At 31.4% G+C, this 22,366-nt stretch overlaps 1 protein-coding gene across 2 annotated transcripts; it reads right to left on the reverse strand.

Annotated features, from left to right (window-relative positions):
- Positions 1-1,406: 1,406 nt before the first annotated feature.
- LOC145975998 (ATP-dependent DNA helicase DDX31) lies at positions 1,407-21,899 on the reverse strand. 2 transcript variants are annotated; one of them, XM_083106813.1, is made up of 10 exons: positions 21,732-21,899; positions 21,074-21,548; positions 20,715-20,980; positions 20,375-20,641; positions 20,071-20,291; positions 18,193-18,787; positions 17,864-18,094; positions 9,601-9,943; positions 5,135-5,333; positions 1,407-1,707 (listed from the first exon to the last, which is right to left on the reverse strand). In XM_083106813.1, the coding sequence occupies exons 1-10, from the start codon at positions 21,804-21,806 to the stop codon at positions 1,569-1,571; spliced, it is 2,811 nt and encodes a 936-aa protein (XP_082962939.1). In that variant the 5' UTR covers positions 21,807-21,899; the 3' UTR covers positions 1,407-1,568. The 2 variants fall into 2 exon arrangements, with proteins under 2 accessions (XP_082962939.1, XP_082962928.1); XM_083106802.1 differs by having other exon boundaries at positions 20,715-21,548.
- Positions 21,900-22,366: the final 467 nt, after the last annotated feature.

The raw sequence follows: 22,366 nt of genomic DNA on the forward strand, positions 1-22,366 counted from the left end.
AACTAAACAATACTTTTATAGCTTAGCGACATGAAAGCGACAACGAGCAAACGTAATCAAAAAATATAAACACACAAGTAAAATATAATATGAAACCGTGATGAGCAAATGTAAACAAAAAATGTAAACACATAAATAGGATATAACGAAAAGATGACATAAAAGTATGAAATTTCAAAAGTGCATATCTCAGAAACGAAAAGAGACGGCCGCAAAATTTAAACAGTGTATTACTTAGGAATGTATCTTCTACAACATATGTGAAAATATAAATTTTTTAAGCTGTTCAACCTAAAAGTAAACATTTACCGATTTCGGATTTTTGATAAAAATTTTCCTGGAGAGTTATTGCATTTGCATGCATAAAAACATAAATGTATATACATGAGTAAGTGTAAGTTTTTTAATGCCTGTTCTATAATGTGCACTAAATCTAAATTTTAAACATAATTATTTCATATTTATATATTTATATTTTTTAGTATAAAAAAGCATTATTTTCTTATTAGCGAGAGACATTTATAATTAAAAAATTAAGATATGTAGAGCTTTATATAAAATTGAATGAGATACAATTAAAAAGTAATAAATTAATCTTTCTAAATAAACATGCACATTTTTCAAACTGTAAAATGTTTAAATGAAATACAAAAAAATAAAATAACATCTTTCATTGTGATAAAATATCTTTGTTTTTGTTCGGCCGTTGAATTCGATTCTAATAACAATCTGCAATTTCGTGACTGCGTGCTGAAGTGGAAACGAAAGCGCAATTAGCGTGATATCGTTATGACGCCAGCCAAGTAGCAGTTTTATAAGTACGTAATATCAAAAGGCGATTACTAATTATCGTCAGGAGAATTAGATAAGCGGTAATCGACCAGCGAAAATGGAGTTTAAACGTCGCGCAATCTCGTGACCGCGAAAGCCCGCTATGCGATTAGCGCGATATCGTTATACTTAATTTCCCTAAACTCGACATTTTTTTCTTACTGCACTTTGCCGCAGCGTATTTGCCACCGATTAGTGTCATTAGCAATCGCAGAAAAACTGGTAGGAGAACCAATTATAAGAGCAATGTTAAACGATAATTTTGAATCAAAAGTATTTATCGAGATAAAAATAATGTAACTGACGTAAAATAAAGACCCAGTTATCATTTTTTTTGCGAAATTATCTCTTAATTATAATGTCGTATAATTGTCTTAATTATATATTAGCTTTAAAATTGCACATTTTCTGAAACCTACTAAAAAATGAAACATTTGATAAAATAATAAAATACACTTAAAATGAAATAAATAGCGGTAAGATGCACTTTTATATAAAAAATATTAAAAAATTAATTATCACAGGCATTTTCACAAAGATATAAGTGAAATAGGTCAATAACACATTATAAATAGTTAAGTTAAAATTTTTAATTAATTTATTAATTATACACATTTAACAAAACATTTAAATAAATGTTAATCTAATGTGCGGATGTTTATTTACAATTTTTCGACCGCAAACGTGAAATCATTCTGTTTATATTACTATAATGTCGAGACAATAGAAACACAGTATTACTTTTTTGACTTCTTTATAGGTCCGAGGCCGCTATCGTACTCGGACGTGTTGAGCATCCTCGCCCTCTTCAACAACCCCGTTCTTTGCCCGTCGCCGTTTTGTTTCCTTTGCTCCTTTTGCGGCACCCCATCGGATCTGAAAACGAAAGAAAGAGAGGAAGCACTCGGGGCGCGTACTTTAATTCTCTCGCATTAGGACTAACCCGCAATTTTCGGTAATTCGACGTAAACGACATGTGGTGAGGACAGAGCGCGATAATCGGAAATTGTGGAAAAAAAAGAAAAAGAAGAATGCATCAGCAAAGCGACGATATACACTCGATATATCCGGACACGAAGGTGGGCTTCCACCAACTGCCGTACCGAATTTCGTATTAGGTTCGTCGCTCCGTGTTTTTGTCCATCGCTCAGCGTCACGCACGAAGCACGCATTTTATCTTGCTTTATAATGGTATCTCTCATTTAATTTCGGTACTTCATACATATATACGTTCTATTATTAATTCTCTAATAAGGATCGATCTAATAAGGATGATTTTTTTTAATTACATACTGAAATTTTTTACCTTCAAAAGAAAAGGTGAAAAATATTGCACCAAGTTATCTGATCATTATCTGACGAAATAGAAATCTATAAAGTGAATTTCAATTAAGGAATTTTAAAATCGATAAATAGATTAAAATAAATAGATGAAAATGATTTGAGCAATTTTCATATATTCGACTACAATCTAAGTAAAATTATTTCTGATTAACAGAGAGATAGTATTTTCAATCAGATTCTAAAACAAATAGAATAAAAATACAATTTACAGGGTGTTCCCTCAAATCTTGTATTTTACATAGATTCTATTGTTCACTCCGTAATAATGATCAATGAATTTTCTTCAACTACATACCGAGAATATTACATACAAATTTTCTACAAAAAAAGGAAGTGAAAGATATAACACAAAATTGGCAACACTATCTGATGGAATAGAAATCTATAAAGTGAATTTGGATTAAGAAATTTTTAAACGGATAAGTAAGTTAAAAGTGAGCAATTTAATTTTATTATAAATTAAGTAAAATTATTTCTGATTATATATATAAGAGAGGAATAAATTCTAAAACGAATAAAATAAAAAAACAATTTATAGGATATCTATTCAAGTCTTGTAAAAAAATTCCCTGAAAAGTCCCTGATCTTCCAGATATTTTCGTTCAATATTACAGGTAAAGAGAATATTTTAAAGATTTTTTAACCTTTCAAAACAGTTTTTTTTTTATTGTATATATTTTTACTCGTATGAAAGAAAAATAAAGCTTCTTAAGTGCTAGATTTGCAAAAATACTAAAAAAACCTGAATAATTTTCATAAGCATTTATCACTTGTATAACATTTTTATCTTTTTATCACTAAAAATTTCAATAAAGAATGGTTGCGTATTTATATTTAATATTTTGACAAGATTTCAAATACATACAAGAAAAATCTCTAATAATTCCAGACTTTCCATGTTTCTTTTTTTTTTTCAAAGAATGGAATATGAATTTATTATTCTACTTCTAAATATGAATTTATTATTCTACTATTCTACTCTTCCTGAATTTATTATTTTACTTCTTTGTACATAAGAAATTACGGAATATTAATTATTCCAACTGCAAAGTAGCACGCATGAAGCAGCGATGCATGAATTGACGAGTTGGGTGACACGAAATTTCGGTGCTACAATAATCTTGCAAATGAATAGCAAGGAGTGAACCTGCACACAGTCGCAGAACGCACTTGGGCTAAGACACGCATACAAAAGCATGTAAGATAATCGCATCCACAGAGGCGTACACTGTGGTCGTCTCTCGATCCATTGGACCGTCAGCTCAGTGCCCGCCTTTCACCCATTAAAACTGACTCGTTCTCTCCCTGTGCGAAGAGCACCAGTCGGTTGCCCGTCGTATTCATCCAAAGCACGCCCATTCAAATCGCATTAAACACGTTAATGCGTAATGCCGGTCTCGGGGGGAAAAAGATTCGCCGCGCGTAACGTGAAAAAAGGGCAACTCGAGAGAGGAGATACAGAGAAAGAGAGAAGGACAGAGATAGAAGAATATGGCAGAGAGCACAGGCAAATGATCGCCGGAGAACACGGGAATTATAAAGCTTAGTAAAAACACAGAAGGTGGTCTGCAGTCGTGTGATCCAGACGACGTGATACATGAAGCAGAAAGGAAAGGGTTGGCATAGAAATTAATAAGTACGACGCCGTAGTAGTTAGACTTGATTCTCGTTTGCGTCAAGTCGTGAAAAGAAAAAGCAGTGGACCGTAAGCAGCGAAATATTTTAACGCAACTATGATAAGACTAATAGATGTTTATGTTAATGTAATTATATAATTTCGGTTTAGAGATTATATTTTAATATCGAGATACATAAATAAGATAAGTAATTTCTATATTCATTAATAAATATATAAAAAGAGTAAATAAAGTACAAATAAGAAAAATAATAAAAATTAGAAAATTAGAGAACTCTTTTTGCGTTTAAAATCAGAATAATGCATGAATGAAAGGCGAGGAAAAGAGGTTTCCTTCAAAAAAAAAAAGTTAGAGCGTGCAAAAGGATATATACAAGCAAGGAGAAGCAAATACAGGTGGATGACAGTTTCAGGATTTCGTAAATGCGAGCGAGAGATGAAACGACGGGGGCAAAGAGAGGAGGGAGGCTTGTGCTTGTCCTGTGGTTTCCGTAAATGGCGTAGCGACGGCCGGAAATGGCGGTCGCATCAGTCTGTTTAATAGCCGTATTGTATAATTATGAACAATGGGAAGAGGGAGAGGGAGACAGAGAGAGAGAGAGAGAGAAAGAGAGAGAGAGAGAGAGAGACCTGGAGAAGGGCAGCGGAGTGCCATGTGAAATGCACACCACTGAAGATAGAATGAGAAAGCTAGAGAGAGGAGGGAAAATGAGACACATTTGTCGCGAGCGAGCGAGGCAATGCGAGTTTAGGTGGAGTGAAATGGAGAATATACAGTCGGGGGAAACGTGCGGAGAACACAACGACAAGAACGACGAGAGCCGTATGGCTTATGGTCACCAGCCACCGTAGAACACGTCCGCTTGTTCGTCGTACATGACGGATGACACAGAGCGACAGTTTTGATGCGTCCGCCAACCTCTCTAGGAGCCATCGCACGAGCCATCCTACTCGGCCTGTGCTCTACGCACGCCAGGATAGACGGTATGAGCAGAGGAGGAGGCAGCGGTTAACACGCTAAGCCACGCATGAATCCGTCATTAATACCGTCACTACGGAGTCACTATAGGCTCCGCGATCGCGCGGTTGAAATACCATCATCTGAGAGCGTTCAACAGTCAATCCATTTATGAGTTCTTTCCCAAAATGTAAACATATTGTTTACCGCAATTATGCATTACACATATGCAAGTGTATGTTTCTAAAATTACATTAGTTTCTCGAATTTTGCATTTATATGCGACAATTTAATGTGGAAAATGAGCAAAATTTTAAGAACACAATTATAACAATCTTCAAAGAAAAAGAAAACTTGATACTTACGGCTTGTGTAGGCGATTGTTATGGTTAGGCTTCAGACTTTCTTTCTCGCATAGTTTTTTACCGATTCCACCGATTCGGTGCGGCGAATCTCTCAACGCAAAACTTTTGGCATAATGACCCAAATGAAGTTCCTTTCGATTGAATATCTCACGCATATCACGCGGATAACTTGAATAGAAACGCATCCATGAGGTGTACGCTATGGAATAAAGAGATTATAATGTAAAGATAATTATACATTTCCAGTTACACTCGCAATTAGTCAATATTAATAAATTGAAATTTGTTTTTCTAGAAATGATAAAATTGAGATGCAACGCTTTAGTATGTCAAGTACACTCGCCTCGTCTACGTTTAAGAGGTCACGTGCAACTCGGATGTAATAATCAGTTACGTGTATTGCGCCCTTATTAATCGCAGTTCCATTAAGTGGTTCCACGGGGGGTTGGACCGCCCCTGATTCCAAGCTTAGGGTGTGTGCGCGCCCCGTAGCGGGCTATTAAGAGGCATTAACGGTAAAGGAGGAGGTAGTCGAGTCAAGTGCTGCAGCTAATAGTCACCCTCGCGTCCCTTCTTAACGTCTCTTGCTTGTATGTACCGGTGAGAAACCCGGGGGATCTCTAGTCCTGAGAGAACTCGACATGTGTACGCCGACTGACACGGCCACTGGCTATGTTCCGTGCGAAAAACCTGATAGGGTAGACTCCAAATTTGATTCCCGGCTGTTTATATATAGATCACCTAATTTCTGATGTTTGACCAAGTAAGAAGATAACGGTACTGAACCAATGTTTTGATGCAATGAAATTATTATGGATAATGATAATAATAAAATTACGCAGAGATCGCTTTTAAATTCTCTTGAACGTTATTTTGACATCTACTCAAGAGAGAGTGTAACATATATTTATTACTTGATATATAACGAAATTATCTAATCAAATAGTTTCGTTTGGATCCCCTGTAAGTGTTTCTAATTTTCATAATTCAGTCTCATGTCTCAACGTTTTCCATCTTGATTTCCATCTGCTTCTAATCTCAACTCCTCCCTTCCGTACGTAAGAAACCCCGCTGCAGTCTTTCTTGCGGCTTGGTGTCAGTGTTGAAAAGGGAGAAATGTTTTTCTCCATTTAGCGCATAAATCACATGTGGGGGCGGTGTCTAGCTGAGAAGTCAGAACGAAGAGAGAGGGAAGGAGAGATGTAAGAGTGGGGTAGCATTGTTCCTAAGTGATGTAACTGCGTCTTATTGTATTTGTATCCTGTATCGCATTGTTAAGAGTCTCTCGCCACAAAGCGTAAGTGGTTTTGGCGGAAGTCACATTCAGTGGTTGGATTGTGTCGGCCACCTCCCTCTGTGAAAGACGCGCGAGCGATATACACTAAATTCGATCTAACTTGCGACGAGCACGGAAAAATCAGCGTCTGTTATGATAATAAAATTTAATGAAATATTGTTTTTTTTTTTAGTCAAATGTTATTTTTAAAAAATCGACTTAAAACTTAATGAAAAAAATGTAAAATGTAGTAGATTTTACACTTTTTTTTTAAATTCACATATGAATGTGATTTATTTCGTGTCTCAATTTATGCATCACACACATTATTTCGGTAAAATATAAATAATTTATTAAGTAATTTGATTAAATCGAATAACGTCTAGTGACCCAATTATTATGCATCGTACTGATTGTTAAACTACAATATTAAAAAAAATATTTGCAGAGAATTACGATGAATAGAATATAGTCGAGCACCGACACGAGGCTTAAATCATATATATGGAATGGAGTGGATGAATCTCTTGGGTTAGTGGCGAGGGTCGCAGTTCGAGGGGGTTCGTTCTATAGAACTGTACTTGCTATTGAAGGCTGTTCGGCTCTATTGGGGTAATAATGTTACGAATTAGCGAGATTTCCACTTCTCCGCTCGTGCGTCGACCAACGACTTCGCATCGGTCACGAATTAAATAAATTTCGGAATTGTTGCCGAGAATAGCATCCACATTATTTTTCATTGTATTTCTATTGCACACGAACATTTTTATGAACTTAATTCCAACATTGAAAAGTATATCTTTTATTATGACTGGTGTAAAATACTATCATTAAAACTTAAGTACAATTGAATTTTTTTCATTATTGTAAAATATATGATTATATAAAATTAAAAATGCAATTAAAAAAACATTTAAATGTTTGAAAATTAATAATATTATATAAAATAATTAAAGTATCTTAAAAAGCAATTATGAAATGCAATTTATAAACTGCAATTTGTACGTTTTTCATTTTTTTAAAATAAATAAAAACATTTAAAACATACTTTCAAATATTTATTTTTTTCATGCATTTTTATTTGTTATAAAAATGCTGTTTTTTCCAAACACTTTTTAATGCGTATAATCTGGACGAATAAATGACAAAGTATGAACGCAAATAATCTCAATAGATATATTAAGAGATATTAGCTAATTTGTTATTCACTTCCTACTTTCCTTTCATTTGCTCCCTCCAAACCTCAATTCCCATGCGAAAAGTGCAATACTGGGGGTCACGAGCAACGGCAGCAATTAATCTATCAATCACTAGCTACGTGCAGAGGAACGGTCAAGTGGTTAGCTGTGTAACGTCACTCAAATCTAGGGCGGCTAAGCGCTCAAAAACCGTGGCTAACCTTCGTGTAAAGCCCCGGCTGATGCGGGACAATTTCGAAGCTCGAAAACCTTTTAGAAAGATTAATGGTTCCGAATTTCCTTTTTGGAATTGCTCGTTGCTCGTTCACGCGGTTATCGCAATCGACGTAACACAGCCGTTAATGTACTTCCGCAAAAATAATCTCCAAGAATTGTTTACGTTGCCTTTTTGTTATCGCATTAACAAAAGATTAATTTTCTCAAAATTCTTCAAACATGTGATAAACAGAGCCTTCATATTTATAAACGATAGCGCTTCTTCAACTTTTATGTGTATACGAAATAATCGAAAAATATTTTAAGAGCAACAAGTTAATATACGATATTTATATGAAAGGGAAATTCGCAAGGGAAAAAAAAGTCATCGTGAATATGAAGAGGGCTAATGTCTTCATTTTCACAAGTATTGGGTCGATTATAATAGATTTATTATTGTAGCAAATAAATTCCTTTCTGTAGCGACCCTAATAGAGTAACCATGGCATAGCAAACAGGATCATCCCTCCCCGTCGATAGACTATGTAAATATCCAAGGAGGTGGAGAATGAGGCGAATGTGAAGGGAGACAGAATAAGAGCCCCATAATGTACGCGTAAGGGTTGCTTGCTTTATATGCGAGTGGGGTGCCCGGTGGAATTGGCTTAGTCTACCCTGAAGTCAGTTCGCTTTCGTTACAATCCAACTGCATCAAAGTAGATGTTCGCTCATGTCTCGCAGTTCTTCATCAACACTTTGCCTTGCACGAAGACAAAGATTTAAGCTTTTATTGCACGTGTGCCTCTTAAAATGTACATGTAAATATACAGGATGTTTCACTCCAAATAAATATTTCGAAAAATATGAAAGATATGAAAAACCGTTTTAGATAAAAATTGGTTCAAGAGAGAATAAGATAGTGTCATTGGTTTGACTTTGAGTAAATGTGCCGGGGTCATATGGAATTCAACTTTATTTTTTTAAATGGAATCCCCTACTTTTCATTATATATTTTTGTAGCTTATTTCTAGAGCTTTTCAAAATATTATATAATAAACTATCTTTCCATTAAGTACTTTCCGAGTTATGAAGCTTGAAATGAATTCTTAATTTTACATAAATCATAAAATATCTCATAAAATATTCATTTTTCAATGGTCTTTCCTCAATACTTTTACGCACAAAATAATGAGAGGAATCAATTGGTGTAAAGAAAATATAAATAAATAAGTTGTTTTTAAGAAAAAATACATAGTTGGTTATTGCAAATTACATACCTCTTATTTTGTGCATAAAGTATTGAAGTAAGATCATCGAGAAATGAATATTTACGAGATATTTTATAGTTTATGTAAAATTAAAAAATCATTTCAAGCTTTATAACTCGGAAAATACTTAATGGAAAGATACTTTATAATGTTTTAAAAAGCTCTCTCGAGGTAAGCTATAAGAATGTGCAATAAAAAAAATAAAGGGTTCCAAAAAAACAAAGTTAAACTCCTTATGATCTTGGCATATTTATTTAAAATTAAACCAATGACACCATCTTATGTCCTCCTTCGAACCAAACAACTTTTTTCTGAAATATTTTTCTATATCTCATATTTTTCGAGATATTTGCTTGGAGCGATTAAAATGAAACACCCTATATATCAATCCTTATATAACATTGTATAGTTAATGTTACAATATCTAACTCATTACATCCAATTTTGCGTATCTCCTGATAGTAATTTGGGTTTATAAAGTTTAAAAAATGGTAAAAATTATAATTTCATGCGTTACAAAGCACTTACCTTTATACGCTTTCGCGCCAAGTTGCCTATTCTCCAATACTAAATTTTCAAAATCGTTTTGCAGAGCGATAGCTGCCGCTTGCACAGAGTTATGCTTGGAAAGAGGTCCCAATAGCTTGTCCAAAATGTCGTTCATATTCTGTTGTTTGATTCTGATGCGCCTTGACTCGAGCATCCGCACAAATTCGACTTCCGAGGGCGTCAGAAAGATTGTTGCTGTGCCGGAGCATCCTGCGCGCGCTGTTCTACCGATTCGATGAACATAATCCCTAGTCGAAATTGGCCCTGTATACTGAATAACGCAATCTACCTTTGGCATATCTAGACCTCGCGCTGCGATGTCCTGGATAATTGGAAAGAAATACATCTTACATAGAATGAATTGCATGCAAAATATTTTCCAAAGAATCTTCGATTTGTACAAGATAAAAAACAAAATTCTGTATCTAACTTACTCAATCAATAATACAGAGTGATTATTATTAGAAAAGTTATTATTAGACAACTGGGTGGGTTATTATTAAAAACAACTCTAATAAATCCTAAGGTTTGCGTTTTATCTCTCGAAAAATATTTTGAATAAAAATTATTTGATTTCAAAAACATTGTGATCGGCATAATTTTGTTTCAGACGGAAGCACTTCCAAGATTTCAAAGTCATCTTTGTTTTTCAAACAAAACCACATTCTTTTTTTCGTAAATCGATTTTCTTTTTCGTTCTATAAAAGTTCTATAAAAGTATTAAGATAGAATTATTAAAAGATCAACAATTAAAAAGATATTTTATAATTTATTTCGATATATTATAATATTTTGTAAAATATTCATTTTTTTCAATAATTTTATCTTAATATTTTTACATTCAATAATGAGTTCATTGAAATAAAAAATTTATAATTACATTTAAGAAAAAATGTGCAAATGCGATATTACATTTGTATGAAGATATGTCATCAGTCAGTTCTACTTATTAATCTCTAGAAAATTTTGATTTATTTGTTGAAAGAAAATTTACAAGAGAATTTACAAGTTTACTCTGTATTTCATAGTCTATGTCAAAATATAAATTGTATCTTATATAAACTATAGATTTTTCCAACTATAATGACTCCATCTTAGTTTTCTTTCTACCTTAGCTTTAATATGCATAATAAAAAAAAAGATTTGCATAAATAAAATATTTAATTTGATTTAAAAATACAAAAATAATAATTTTCGAAATACGTTTTTGGGGCAAAAATTGACCTGTTGATCACAAAATGTATTTTCGGAAATAAAAAGAAATTTTATTCGAAATATTTTTCTAAAATATATCTCAGGATTTACTAGGAGTGATAATTTCTTATTGGCGCTACAATTTTGTTGGAACAATCTTATCGCGCCCTAATGTTTAGAAGTGCCTGATTCCACGAACAAGAGGCGACGAGTCTGCGCGACCTGCTGGTACAAATGTCTTACAAACCGCGGTGATTTCTTGTTTTGTGGCGACGTGAATGCGCAGGGCGGGCGCCTGCTGCGCCCCCCAACGGCGAACGTTTGAGCACGGCCCTGATTTCCTGCGTTTGGCTAGCCCATGATTTACTGCGGCGAGAGTACTCCGAGTATCTCTCTCTCTCTCTCTCTTTCTCTCTCTCTCTCTCTCTCTCTCTTTCTCTTTTTCTCCCTCTCGATGAGCCTCAAGGACTAATCCCAGACCACCAGTGGGGGGGCGTCGCGGCCCCCGGGAATTCTTTCGCGGCACGATACGAACATATCCGTGTATTCTTATTACATCTTTTCCTGCTATTAATTCAACACACGTCGACGACGGCGCGATTCGGGCGCCAGCATGAAGGAATAGAAAGAAAGCAATCTCTATGCCCTCTCTCTCGAAATAAATATCGATCGAACCGGATATATTCTGTCCAACTCGCTCCATGATTCCGTTATATTTTATCGCTTGATTAATGTTGATGAAACAGTTTCTAGCTATTTATTTTGCGTGATTAAAAATAATAACGCGGAAACAGAATAATTGTGCAAAAAAATAATGTGCAAAAAAGGCTCAATTTCTAGAAAATTGGAATTTGCATTTTAAATTTTATATATACATATATACACATATACTAAGAGAACCGTATCGATTAATTTATACAGTATTTCTAAACATGTGCGAAAAAATTCGAGAGGTAATTCCTTAATTAATTTCTTGAAGAAAAATTCACATGTATTTATGTCCTAAACAACTAATAGTTTTCGAAATGTAGAATGTTTAAAGTTAAAAAATTGAATGATTTCAAAGAAAAAAATATTTTGATAAAAACAAAATTAAATAAAATTATAAAAATTGTTCGAAATGACCCCACTTCCAGCCATAATATATATTAATAAATCTGTTCTCCTCTCTTGATTGGCGAATATGTTCAAAAATACCAGATGTATAACAGATTGTTTTGCACTACAATTGTGCAATTCTTTAAATCTTCAATATTTTCAATCGAAGTGATATAAACTAAAAATTTAAGGGAAAAGAATTCAATGACTCTAATTTTGCGAATCAAGACTAAAGTCGAAATATATATTTTGAAATCTCATTTTTCTAAATCTTAAATACTTTATAACTCGAAAATTATATTGTTTAAGACATTGGGATATATATAAACTTTTCTTCAAGAAATTACTCAAGAAATCACCTCCTCCGAAATTTTTCGCACATATTTAAGAATATCCTACATAATTTGTGCAAATATCTTAGAACAGCTACGGAAAATGAGATAAAAAAATATATAAATTAGATAAAATATCTCATCACACAATGTATACTTCTTCAATGCCAATCGATTCAAATCAATTTGTAATCGATGCTCGTAATCATAACTTAGCGCATTAAAACGATACAAGCCACTGGTTTCGATGCACGTAAAGAGAGACAAAGAGCGCCGAAGAGCAATCGATAGGGGCGATTAAGACAAACGATCGTTTAAAGAAATGGACCGGGGGATTCAGCGGGACGCGGGATCAAGAACTGATCGGCCGTTCAAAACATCTCACTCGGATCATAGATCACACGGCGGTGGATCCGACTGAAAGCGGGAGTATTGCCGGCCGTGGGGATGCCCCTTCGTAGCTTTTCAACGTGGAAATTAATAATACCGCCATAAAACCTACATGTGGTAGGTGATCCCGTAAAACGTGGGCGGCTACCACCACGCATTCCGCGGAGTTCAACATTAATGAATTAAATATGCCTGATATTTACTCTCCAAGTACACAGTAAATTATTTTGCTTTCTTCCTCTCTTGCTGGTGCTCGATGTCGAAAGCGTCGTATCAATATGATCGACCGTGAATAAGATTCATTAGTATAAAGATTTAATTTAAAAATTTAGAATAAAACGGCAGAAAATATAGTTGTAAATTTTTAATATTATGATTTTTTTAAATTTTTAGTAGTTTTTTAGTGAAGAATTTTTCATTTTTACCCATGTTTAAATAAATTTACATTTAAAAATCGCTAAAGGGCCCCACACTAATTTAATAGAAAATTTTCCATCGAATTGGCTAAATTTTTGATGTTTTAATTTATTCTGATCAAAAGCAACTAATAATACAGGAAAAGTTTCATTACACTTACAAAGTATATTAAATATATACATATACATAATATATATATATATATATATATATATATATATATATATATATATCAGAGTTGGGAAAGTTACTTTATAAAAGTAATTAGTTACAGTTACAGTTTTTTTAGTAAAAAATGTAATTAGTTACAGTTACAAGTTACCGATTCTGAAAAGTAACGCGTTACAGTTACAGTTACTTAAAAAGTAACGAGTCGTTACTTTGTAGTTACTTCCTTGGAATGGAAATAAAAATGTTAAATCTGCACGCAGTAATAAAAATTTAATGACAATCTTATAAGGTATTAATTTAATTCTTGCAAATTATAGGGAATTTTAGAATTTTAGAATTTTAGAATTTTTTGGCATTCACTTTAAAGAGAGAAATATATATTTTATTTTAATTTAAAAACAGTTTAATTCTAAAACACACTAAATAAAAACAAAAATTTTTATTTAATGTAAAAGAAAACTTATAAAAAATATAATTTTATTGCATCGCTCTTATAATTTCATTATTTTAAGATAGATAGTATATGTATATAATTAATCTTTACTTTTTTACTATATTTTTTATATATGTGTATATACAGGGTGGCCCATTTTAATACATCCAGTCGAATATCTCGAAAACCAAGCCCGGGAGAGAAAAATGTTTCAGACAAAAGTTGTTTGGTTTAGAGGGGGCCATAAGATGGTACCACTGGTTTGACCTTGAAGAGTCATTTGAAGGTCACGTGAAGGTCATCTCAATTTTTTTAAATGGAACACCCTATATATTTTTGCACATTCTTGTAGCTTATCTCGAGAGCTTTCCAAAACACTATAATTAAGTACCTTTTCGTTAAGTACTTTTTGAGTTATGAGGCTTGAAATAATTTCTTAATTTTACATAAACCGTAAAATATCTTGTAAAATATTCATTTTTCGATTATCTTACCTTAATTCTTTTATGTACAAAATAATGAGAGGAATCAATTGGTGTAAAGAAAACACATAGTTGTTTTTAAGAAAAAATATGGAATTGTTAATTACAAATTACATATTTTTTCTTTGGAACAACTATGTGTTTTCTTTACACCAATTGATTCCTCTCATTATTTTGTGCATAAAAGTGTTAAGGTAAGATAATCGAAAAATGAATATTTTACAAGATATTTTACGGTTTATATAAAATTAAGACATTATTTCAAGCCTCATAACTCAAAAAGTACTTAACGAAAAGGTACTTAATTATAGTGTTTTGGAAAGCTCTCGAGATAAGCTACAAGAATGTGCAAAAGTATATAGGGTGTTCCATTTAAAAAAATTGAAGTGACCTTCACGTGACCTTCAAATGAGTCTTCAAGGTCAAACCATCTTATGGCCCCTTCGAAACCAAACAACTTTTGTCTGAAACATTTTTCTCTCCCGGGCTTGGTTTTCGAGATATTCGACTGGATGGATTAAAATGGGCCACCCTGTATATACATCACGAATAATCCAAATTACAAATATTTATTACTATATTTTTTTAGTTAGTTTTTTTAATATTTATAACATACATGAAATACTCTACACACACATATTATAATGATTAATACATATGTAACACATATCATGAAATACTAAGATATGTGTTAAATGATTCAATATGTTTAAAATTTTTATTAATAAAAAATGGGAGCATATGCATTGGATCATAAAGTATCGATAAAAGCGTTTATGCGCAAGTGTAAGGCGGTCCAATACGATTTGCAAAGATTAAAAAAAAAATATATATATATATATTTTAAATCTTTATATATTATATATTTTATATCTTTATATATATATATATATATATATATATAAAGTAACTATTAAAGTAACTATTAAATTAGTTACTAGTTACCGAAAATATGTAACTGAGTTAAGTTAGAGTTACCAAAAAAAAGTAACTATAACTGTAACTTCGTTACGAGTAACGAGTTACTTCCCAACCCTGATATATATATATATATATATATATATATATATATATATATATATGTACAAGGACTCTTAAGTAAGTATCAAAAATGTAAAGGAATTGGCTTATTTTATAAAAAAAAATGTGACTTATGAAAACGTATATCCTAAAGTACTTTGTTTTCAAAATACAAGATAATAAATTTGAGATAGAAAATGAAAATTTCGAAAATCTAAGAAAACGTTTAGATTTTATTTAGAGATATTTTATTCAAATTTGATATGCATGCATGTTGTCTTAAAAACCCTTTTTCAGTATAGATGAAATATTTTTATATCTACCAAGGGCGTACGTATGTATAATCATATTAAGCTTTATTTTTAATGAAAGAATGATATGCCACTGTTTTTTTCAAGTTTAACAATTTTATTTGAAATTCCAAACTAAAACTCAACAGAAATTATTCCTTGTGGTTTTTTTGTGCGGTTAGCTGTTTTCGAGTTAAAATAAAAAATTGAAATTAAAAAATAATAATATAAATACCTTCATTTTCTCAAATTTGACACTTTATATTTTGAAAATATAAACCTTAGAACATATAAGACATAAGATGTTTTCATAAGATATTTTCTTTATAAAATAAATGAAGGAATATCCTTAAATTTTTGATACTTATTTATTGAATTATTCTTGATATGAAGAATTATTCTGCATATTTATATATGTATATATTTTCCTTTATATATATTCTCAGTTTATTTTTAATTCTTTTTTTTTCCTAATTATATTTAATTTTAAATAACTTTTAATTTTTTTGTCTTAATATATTGGTATATCTATAAAGCATCTTACAATGTGTAATATGTATTTTAAGAAAAAATAAGGATTTGATAAATATTTATATCAGATAAATATCAGATATTTAATCGAAGAAATAAGGAAAATTTAGTCGATATAGGTATCTTAATTAAAGCATTTTAATTGCAATATATGTATAAAGTTTAACGAAGATGACAAGAGGAAGATAATAAGGACTCGTGCGAATTTCGTGGTCGAACTGCTTATACGTTCGCCTGATGGGAAAGAATTAATTTTCACGACGCGTTAAAAAAATTATCATTCGTTCGCGTCGATGTCGAACGTGCATCTACAAATCTCGCTATCGAAATTTAATCGATAAATTTTTTTCCTTCACTTATGTACACATTCTCCCTGCGATACTTTCGGACACAATAAATGAAAGCAATAACAGTATTTCACGGTAAAATTAGAATTAAGCGATGAGGAAAGATATAATGAGAGCGCGGATTTTATTTTCGACAATCCCCACGACGAAATCGATCGCTTTCACCGGTAATTACGACAGTTAAAGCAGTCACCGAGAGTTGAATGCGAATCAGAAAGTTGCTCTGTTATTCGACGTCAGATTAATTCGGCCGATGCAATACGGATGTAATTAGTGGCGGCGAAAGAAAGTTACTTATCCATTACTTGGCGAACATTATAATGCCATGATTAATTATGCCGTTCACAGAATGCAATTAGCGAAACAAGCGCTTCTATAAATATATTATAAATATTTTAACAAATCGAATAAAAAAATGTATCCTTTCACTAAGGATATCTTGTTGGCAGCATGATTTGTTTCGTAAGAAAATTAGTAATCGCTTATAAAAAATTAATGTGTTATGTTACAAAGTTTGAATTGTTAAACGATTTCTTTAGAAAGCGAAGAAAACACATAACGGATGATCATAATTATACTCATTACCAAGGCCTCATGTGCTCGTATAATTTTTAACCTCTGAACGCAGCGTGAGTCCGGAGGTATTAAATTCCCTCTCGAAAGAATAAGTCATGGAGAGTGTGTATAATTTACAGCTCAGAGAGTGCCGACAGATATCCTTTTGTAAATTTTCTTTCGTTATCTCAGTTTATTTTTTCTCTTTTTCTTAAATTATATATAATTTTGTATAATTTTTATTTTTTTTTCTTAATACTTTTTTTAATTATATTTAATTTTTAATTTTTGTTTAATATATACTTTTTTAAATGTATTATCTCAAATAAAGCACTTTACAAATGTGCAATATATATTTTAAGACAATTTTTAATATTTATAGAGATTTTTAGTCAAAAAAATAAGAAAAATTTAGTCGATATATCACATTTTTCGACGTGTACTGTAAAAATATGCATGTATTCAGAGGTTAGACAAGTTAGAAATTTAAATATGTATTTATAAAGTACGTGCAATCAAAGAAAATTATATAAAAAAAAATTATATATGTAAAAATTTCATGAATATTTATAGTAATTTAAAATATATCTGAAATATATAAAATATGTAAAATATATATTTGTCATTAATATATTAATTTGTGCAAAAAAATCGCAGAATTTGAATACTGTAATAATAGCACTGGTATAATGATTGGAATTGTTCAGGAAAATGTGTTCGTCAGATTATTGCGAAATGTAACATTGTAATCTATCTGCATATCGATTGTGAAATGATTAATGTAATTTCATATTATTGCCTGATATTCTCCAATACTTAATATTAATGTTACATTGAAAATAGACGAAAAATAATCCGGAACATTTTTCTTCTACCTTGTATTCCAATTACTACGCGTCTTAGCTCTTACTTGCTCAATTTTTAATTTTTATTTTTATTATTTGAACCAATTTTTTATTTTAATTTAAAACATATCACTCACCGTGCATAATAGTACTCCACTCTCCGCTCGACTAAAAGTTTTGAAGACTTCCGTCCTTTCCTTCTGTGTCATGTTACCGTGTAGTTTGAAGAATTCTACGTTAACCAACGGATCGGAGTCCTTGTCATTGTCATCTACTGATTTCGTAAGAATAGAGGACAAAATTTCGGTATGATAGTCCACCATGTCTTGCGTGGCCATAAAGATCAATATTTTATGCTGCCCAGGAATCTAAAATAAACAATAACAAACAACCACAAATATACAGAGATAGTTGTTTGCGAATAAAATTACATCGTTCTTGAAATAGAAAGCAAAGAGTTCTTTACCTGACATCTACTGACGATATAAGCGCTCAGAGTGACCATTCTTAATTTAGGTGGAGTAACTATGTAACTCTGAATTACACTTTGTGGAACTATTAGATCTTCGTTGATCTCGCTGGTATCTCCTCCGCTTGTTTCTAAGTTCTCTTTAGCCGCGTCAACGAAGATTGGATTGTACATTGCGAGGCCCGCCAATTTTTCAACAGCTTGCGTCAAAGTCGCGGATAATAAAATTGTCGTTCTTTTTGATTGAGTTACATCTTTACAATCTTGCTCAATGTTTTGTGCATTTTCCGCTTTCGAATCAAATTCTTGATTCATACTTGAATATTTTGTATCTTTCTCCCTTCCTTTTGAAACTTCTTTTCCTTTGATAATAACTTGATTGTCATCTTTATTGTCATCATTTGAATGATACATATATCTCATTTTATCATTGTTTATGTGACTTTTCTCTATTTTACTACAAAATTTTATATCATCTTCTTTTGAAATATTTTTATCAGTTGATATATTTTTAATATTTTGTTTGAATATTTTCATAGCGTCGTATCCTGATTCATTGTTGTAATTTGACACTTTCAAAGCACTTACTATCCTAAATTGTAATATATATATATATATATATATATATATATATATATATATATATTTAAAATTTAAAAACTTATTTAACTTATTTATTAAGCTTATTTTAAATTTCTGATATAAATTAATTAATTATTATTTTTTTGTAACTTATATAACAGTAAGATAATATAATTAACAATTATGAAATTAATATATATATATATATATATATATATACAGGGTGTCCTAGACCACCCGTACACCCCTTTTCTTTCAAAAACTAAGCATTTTAGAGAAAAACGTTTTCGACAAAAATTGTATGGTTTTGAGGGGAACATAAGATGGTGTCATTGGTTTGACCTTGGATGGCATCGTTAAGGTGAGGTCAAGGACACCTTTAATTTCTTAAATGGAACCACCTATTTTTTATTGCATATTCTTATAGCTTATGTCGAGAGCTTTCCAAAACACTATAATAAAATATTTTTTCATCAAGTACTTTTCGAGTTATAAGGCTTGAAATAATTTCTTAATTTTACATAAACCATAAAATATCTAGTAAAATATTCATTTTTCGATTATCTTACCTTAATACTTTTATGTACAAAATAATGAGAGGAATCGATTGGTGTAAAGAAAACACATAATTGTTTCGAAAAAAAAAATGTAATTGTTAATTGCAAATTACATTTTTTTTTTCGAAACAATTTTGTGTTTTCTTTACACCAATTGATTCCTCTCATTATTTTGTACATAAAAGTATTAAGGTAAGATAATCGAAAAATGAATATTTTACTAGATATTTTATGGTTTATGTAAAATTAAGAAATTATTTCAAGCCTTATAACTCGAAAAGTACTTGATGAAAAAATACTTTATTATAGTGTTTTGGAAAGCTCTCGACATAAGCTATAAGAATATGCAATAAACAATGGTGGTTCCATTTAAGAAATTAAAGGTGTCCTTGACCTCACCTTAACGATGCCATCCAAGGTCAAACCAATGACACCATCTTATGTTCCCCTCAAAACCATACAATTTTTGTCGAAAACGTTTTTCTCTAAAATGCTTAGTTTTTGAAAGAAAAGGGGTGTACGGGTGGTCTAGGACACCCTGTATATATATATATATATATATATATATATATATATATATATATATATATATATATAATTTCATAATTGTTAATTATATTATCTTACTGTTATATAAGTTACAAAAAAATAATAATTAATAAATTTATATCAAAAATTTAAAATCTGTTGATAATTTGTTGTTCTTCTGTATAACTGAAAACAGTAAAAGACTCACTCAGAAATATTCTTTTCGTATCCCATTTCAAGCATTCTATCAGCTTCATCTAATATAAAATATCTAACTTCATTTAATCTCAATGCTTTTGTATGCTTTATGTGATCTAATAATCTACCAGGAGTAGTTATTAATATATTACATCCCTTTCGTAATCGAGCTTTTTCTGCTTTTCTCTTTTCTCCACCAATTATATATCCTGGTACAATCCATGTAAAAGGCTAAAATGTTCATAATGTAGCTTTAACATAAACACATATAAGTATTAAATATTTTTATCAAAAAATATATTCGCCTAACTCACTTTAACTAGTTTTATAAAACACTCGTATGTTTGGAGGGCCAATTCTCTTGTTGGTACAACTATAAGGGCTGATAAACCACTATTTCTATTTAACTTTGGTCTAATTTTGTGTAATAGTTCAACAATAGGTAAAGCATATGCTAATGTTTTCCCAGATCCTGTTTGAGATCTTATTAAAACATCCTTAGCTGAAAATATCTCAGGAATCGCTTTTTGTTGAACCGTTGTCATTTTGGTTATATGCATGTTTTGTTCTAAATTTGAGATCTATGAGAGAAAGAATATAAATTACTACTTTCACGCAAAAATTTTCATTTTAAATGAATATGAAAATACTAACCATAAATGGATGAATATCGAGATCTGCAAAAGTGATCTTTGTAAAAACTGGTTCATCTACAGGCTTTACAAGCCTCTGCCCTATAATCGGTACATCAGGATTATTGCCAAATAAGGAGGAGATTTTTCCACCTCCTTTGCGCATTAATTTTGGAGTATTATCTGATTCTCTGTGATTATTTACAGTTTTTTCTTTGTGTTTCTTTTCATTTCTTTTATTCAAAATGCCGATCTGCTTTATTTTCAAGGTAGGAGATTTCTTAGTTACTGCATCAAATTTTTCATTTAATTTACTATCTTTATCAATGTCATGTTTGTGAGATATATTTAATTCAATTTTATTCAATTCATTCAACTGACTTGAAAATATATCAGAAAGTGTTTTTTTCTGTTCAATTAAAGTATCTCTCCTTTTTGCCAACAATGTCTCACCCATATGTTGTTTCGTTACTTTTGTAAAGGATACTATCTGTTCATTTGTAATATTAGAATTAGAGTTTGCTACAGATAAAACTTTATTAAATTTCAAATCTTTCTTATCTGTGTCATCGGATTGTTGTTTAATTTTTCCTGACTCTGGAACTTTTATCGTTACATCTTTAACACGAGATGGAATTTGAGATTGTGCATTATGAGCGATAGTGTTGGCTTCCTTCAATTTTTTGACAAAAATAGTTGATAATGACTTCTGCCTAATTCTTTTCTTAGATTTTGTGTCTTGCGTATTGATCTCTTTTGATTTCTTATTATTCACTGCTATACCTTTTTTGCCTAAGGATTGATTTTTCAATCTTTTAATTGAAGTTTGCAAAAATTCGGTTCTTCTCTGTTTATTCTAAATGCACAAACATTTATGAAAAATTAATTTACTTTTCCCTTCTTATATATTATTTATTCAAGCCTCATTTAATGATGATACAAAATTTGTTATATTTTTGCACATGTTTCATATGTACTCATCTGTGCACGTGTTTACAGAGATTTCCTAACCTAAACTAACTTATAATCAAGTACTTACAGTTCTCGCTGAGAAAGCTGGACCCGCTATTACATTTAAAGAAATATCCATGTCTTGAATTACCATTGTGTACATACAAAACAATTATTTTATTAGCAAATCACTTTTCGGCAATATAACAATTATAAAACGTAACGTAATTCAGAAACACATCGAACACGTTGCGGAACATGTGACAAACTGCGCGCATGTGCGCATGCGCGCATTTCAGTGCGCGCGAATTAAAGGTGCCTTTACATAAACTGTTTATGAAGTAGAGCAGCCTGAAGTTGGAACATCCTCTTGAGGAAAAAGGATAGCGTGAATTACTTGTGTGTCTTTTTCTAGTGAACGTACCTGTACACCAGTATGAGCGGCTTTAAAACCTGAAATTGCACTATGCGTGCGTCAAAGGAAGAAGACAGACACACAAGTAAATTTATGCTATCCTTTTTTCTCAGGAGGATGCCTCCCGTTTTCCACTATCTCAAAGCAGTCTATGTTAATATGTCTATATGCCTTTAAATTATTATTATATTAAACAAAATAGTCCATATTCTGAATCCTCTTTTATCGATAAAAATGCCTTTAAAAGTGGCTTATAAGCCTTCTGATTGGCTGTAAGCCACTTTTAGAGGCACTTTTATCGATAAAAG

Source organism: Camponotus vicinus, unplaced genomic scaffold, assembly GCF_025532165.1.
Source record: "Camponotus vicinus isolate PSW18456_S1 unplaced genomic scaffold, iyCamVici1.0 SCAF_1, whole genome shotgun sequence".
NCBI lineage: Eukaryota > Metazoa > Arthropoda > Insecta > Hymenoptera > Formicidae > Camponotus > Camponotus vicinus.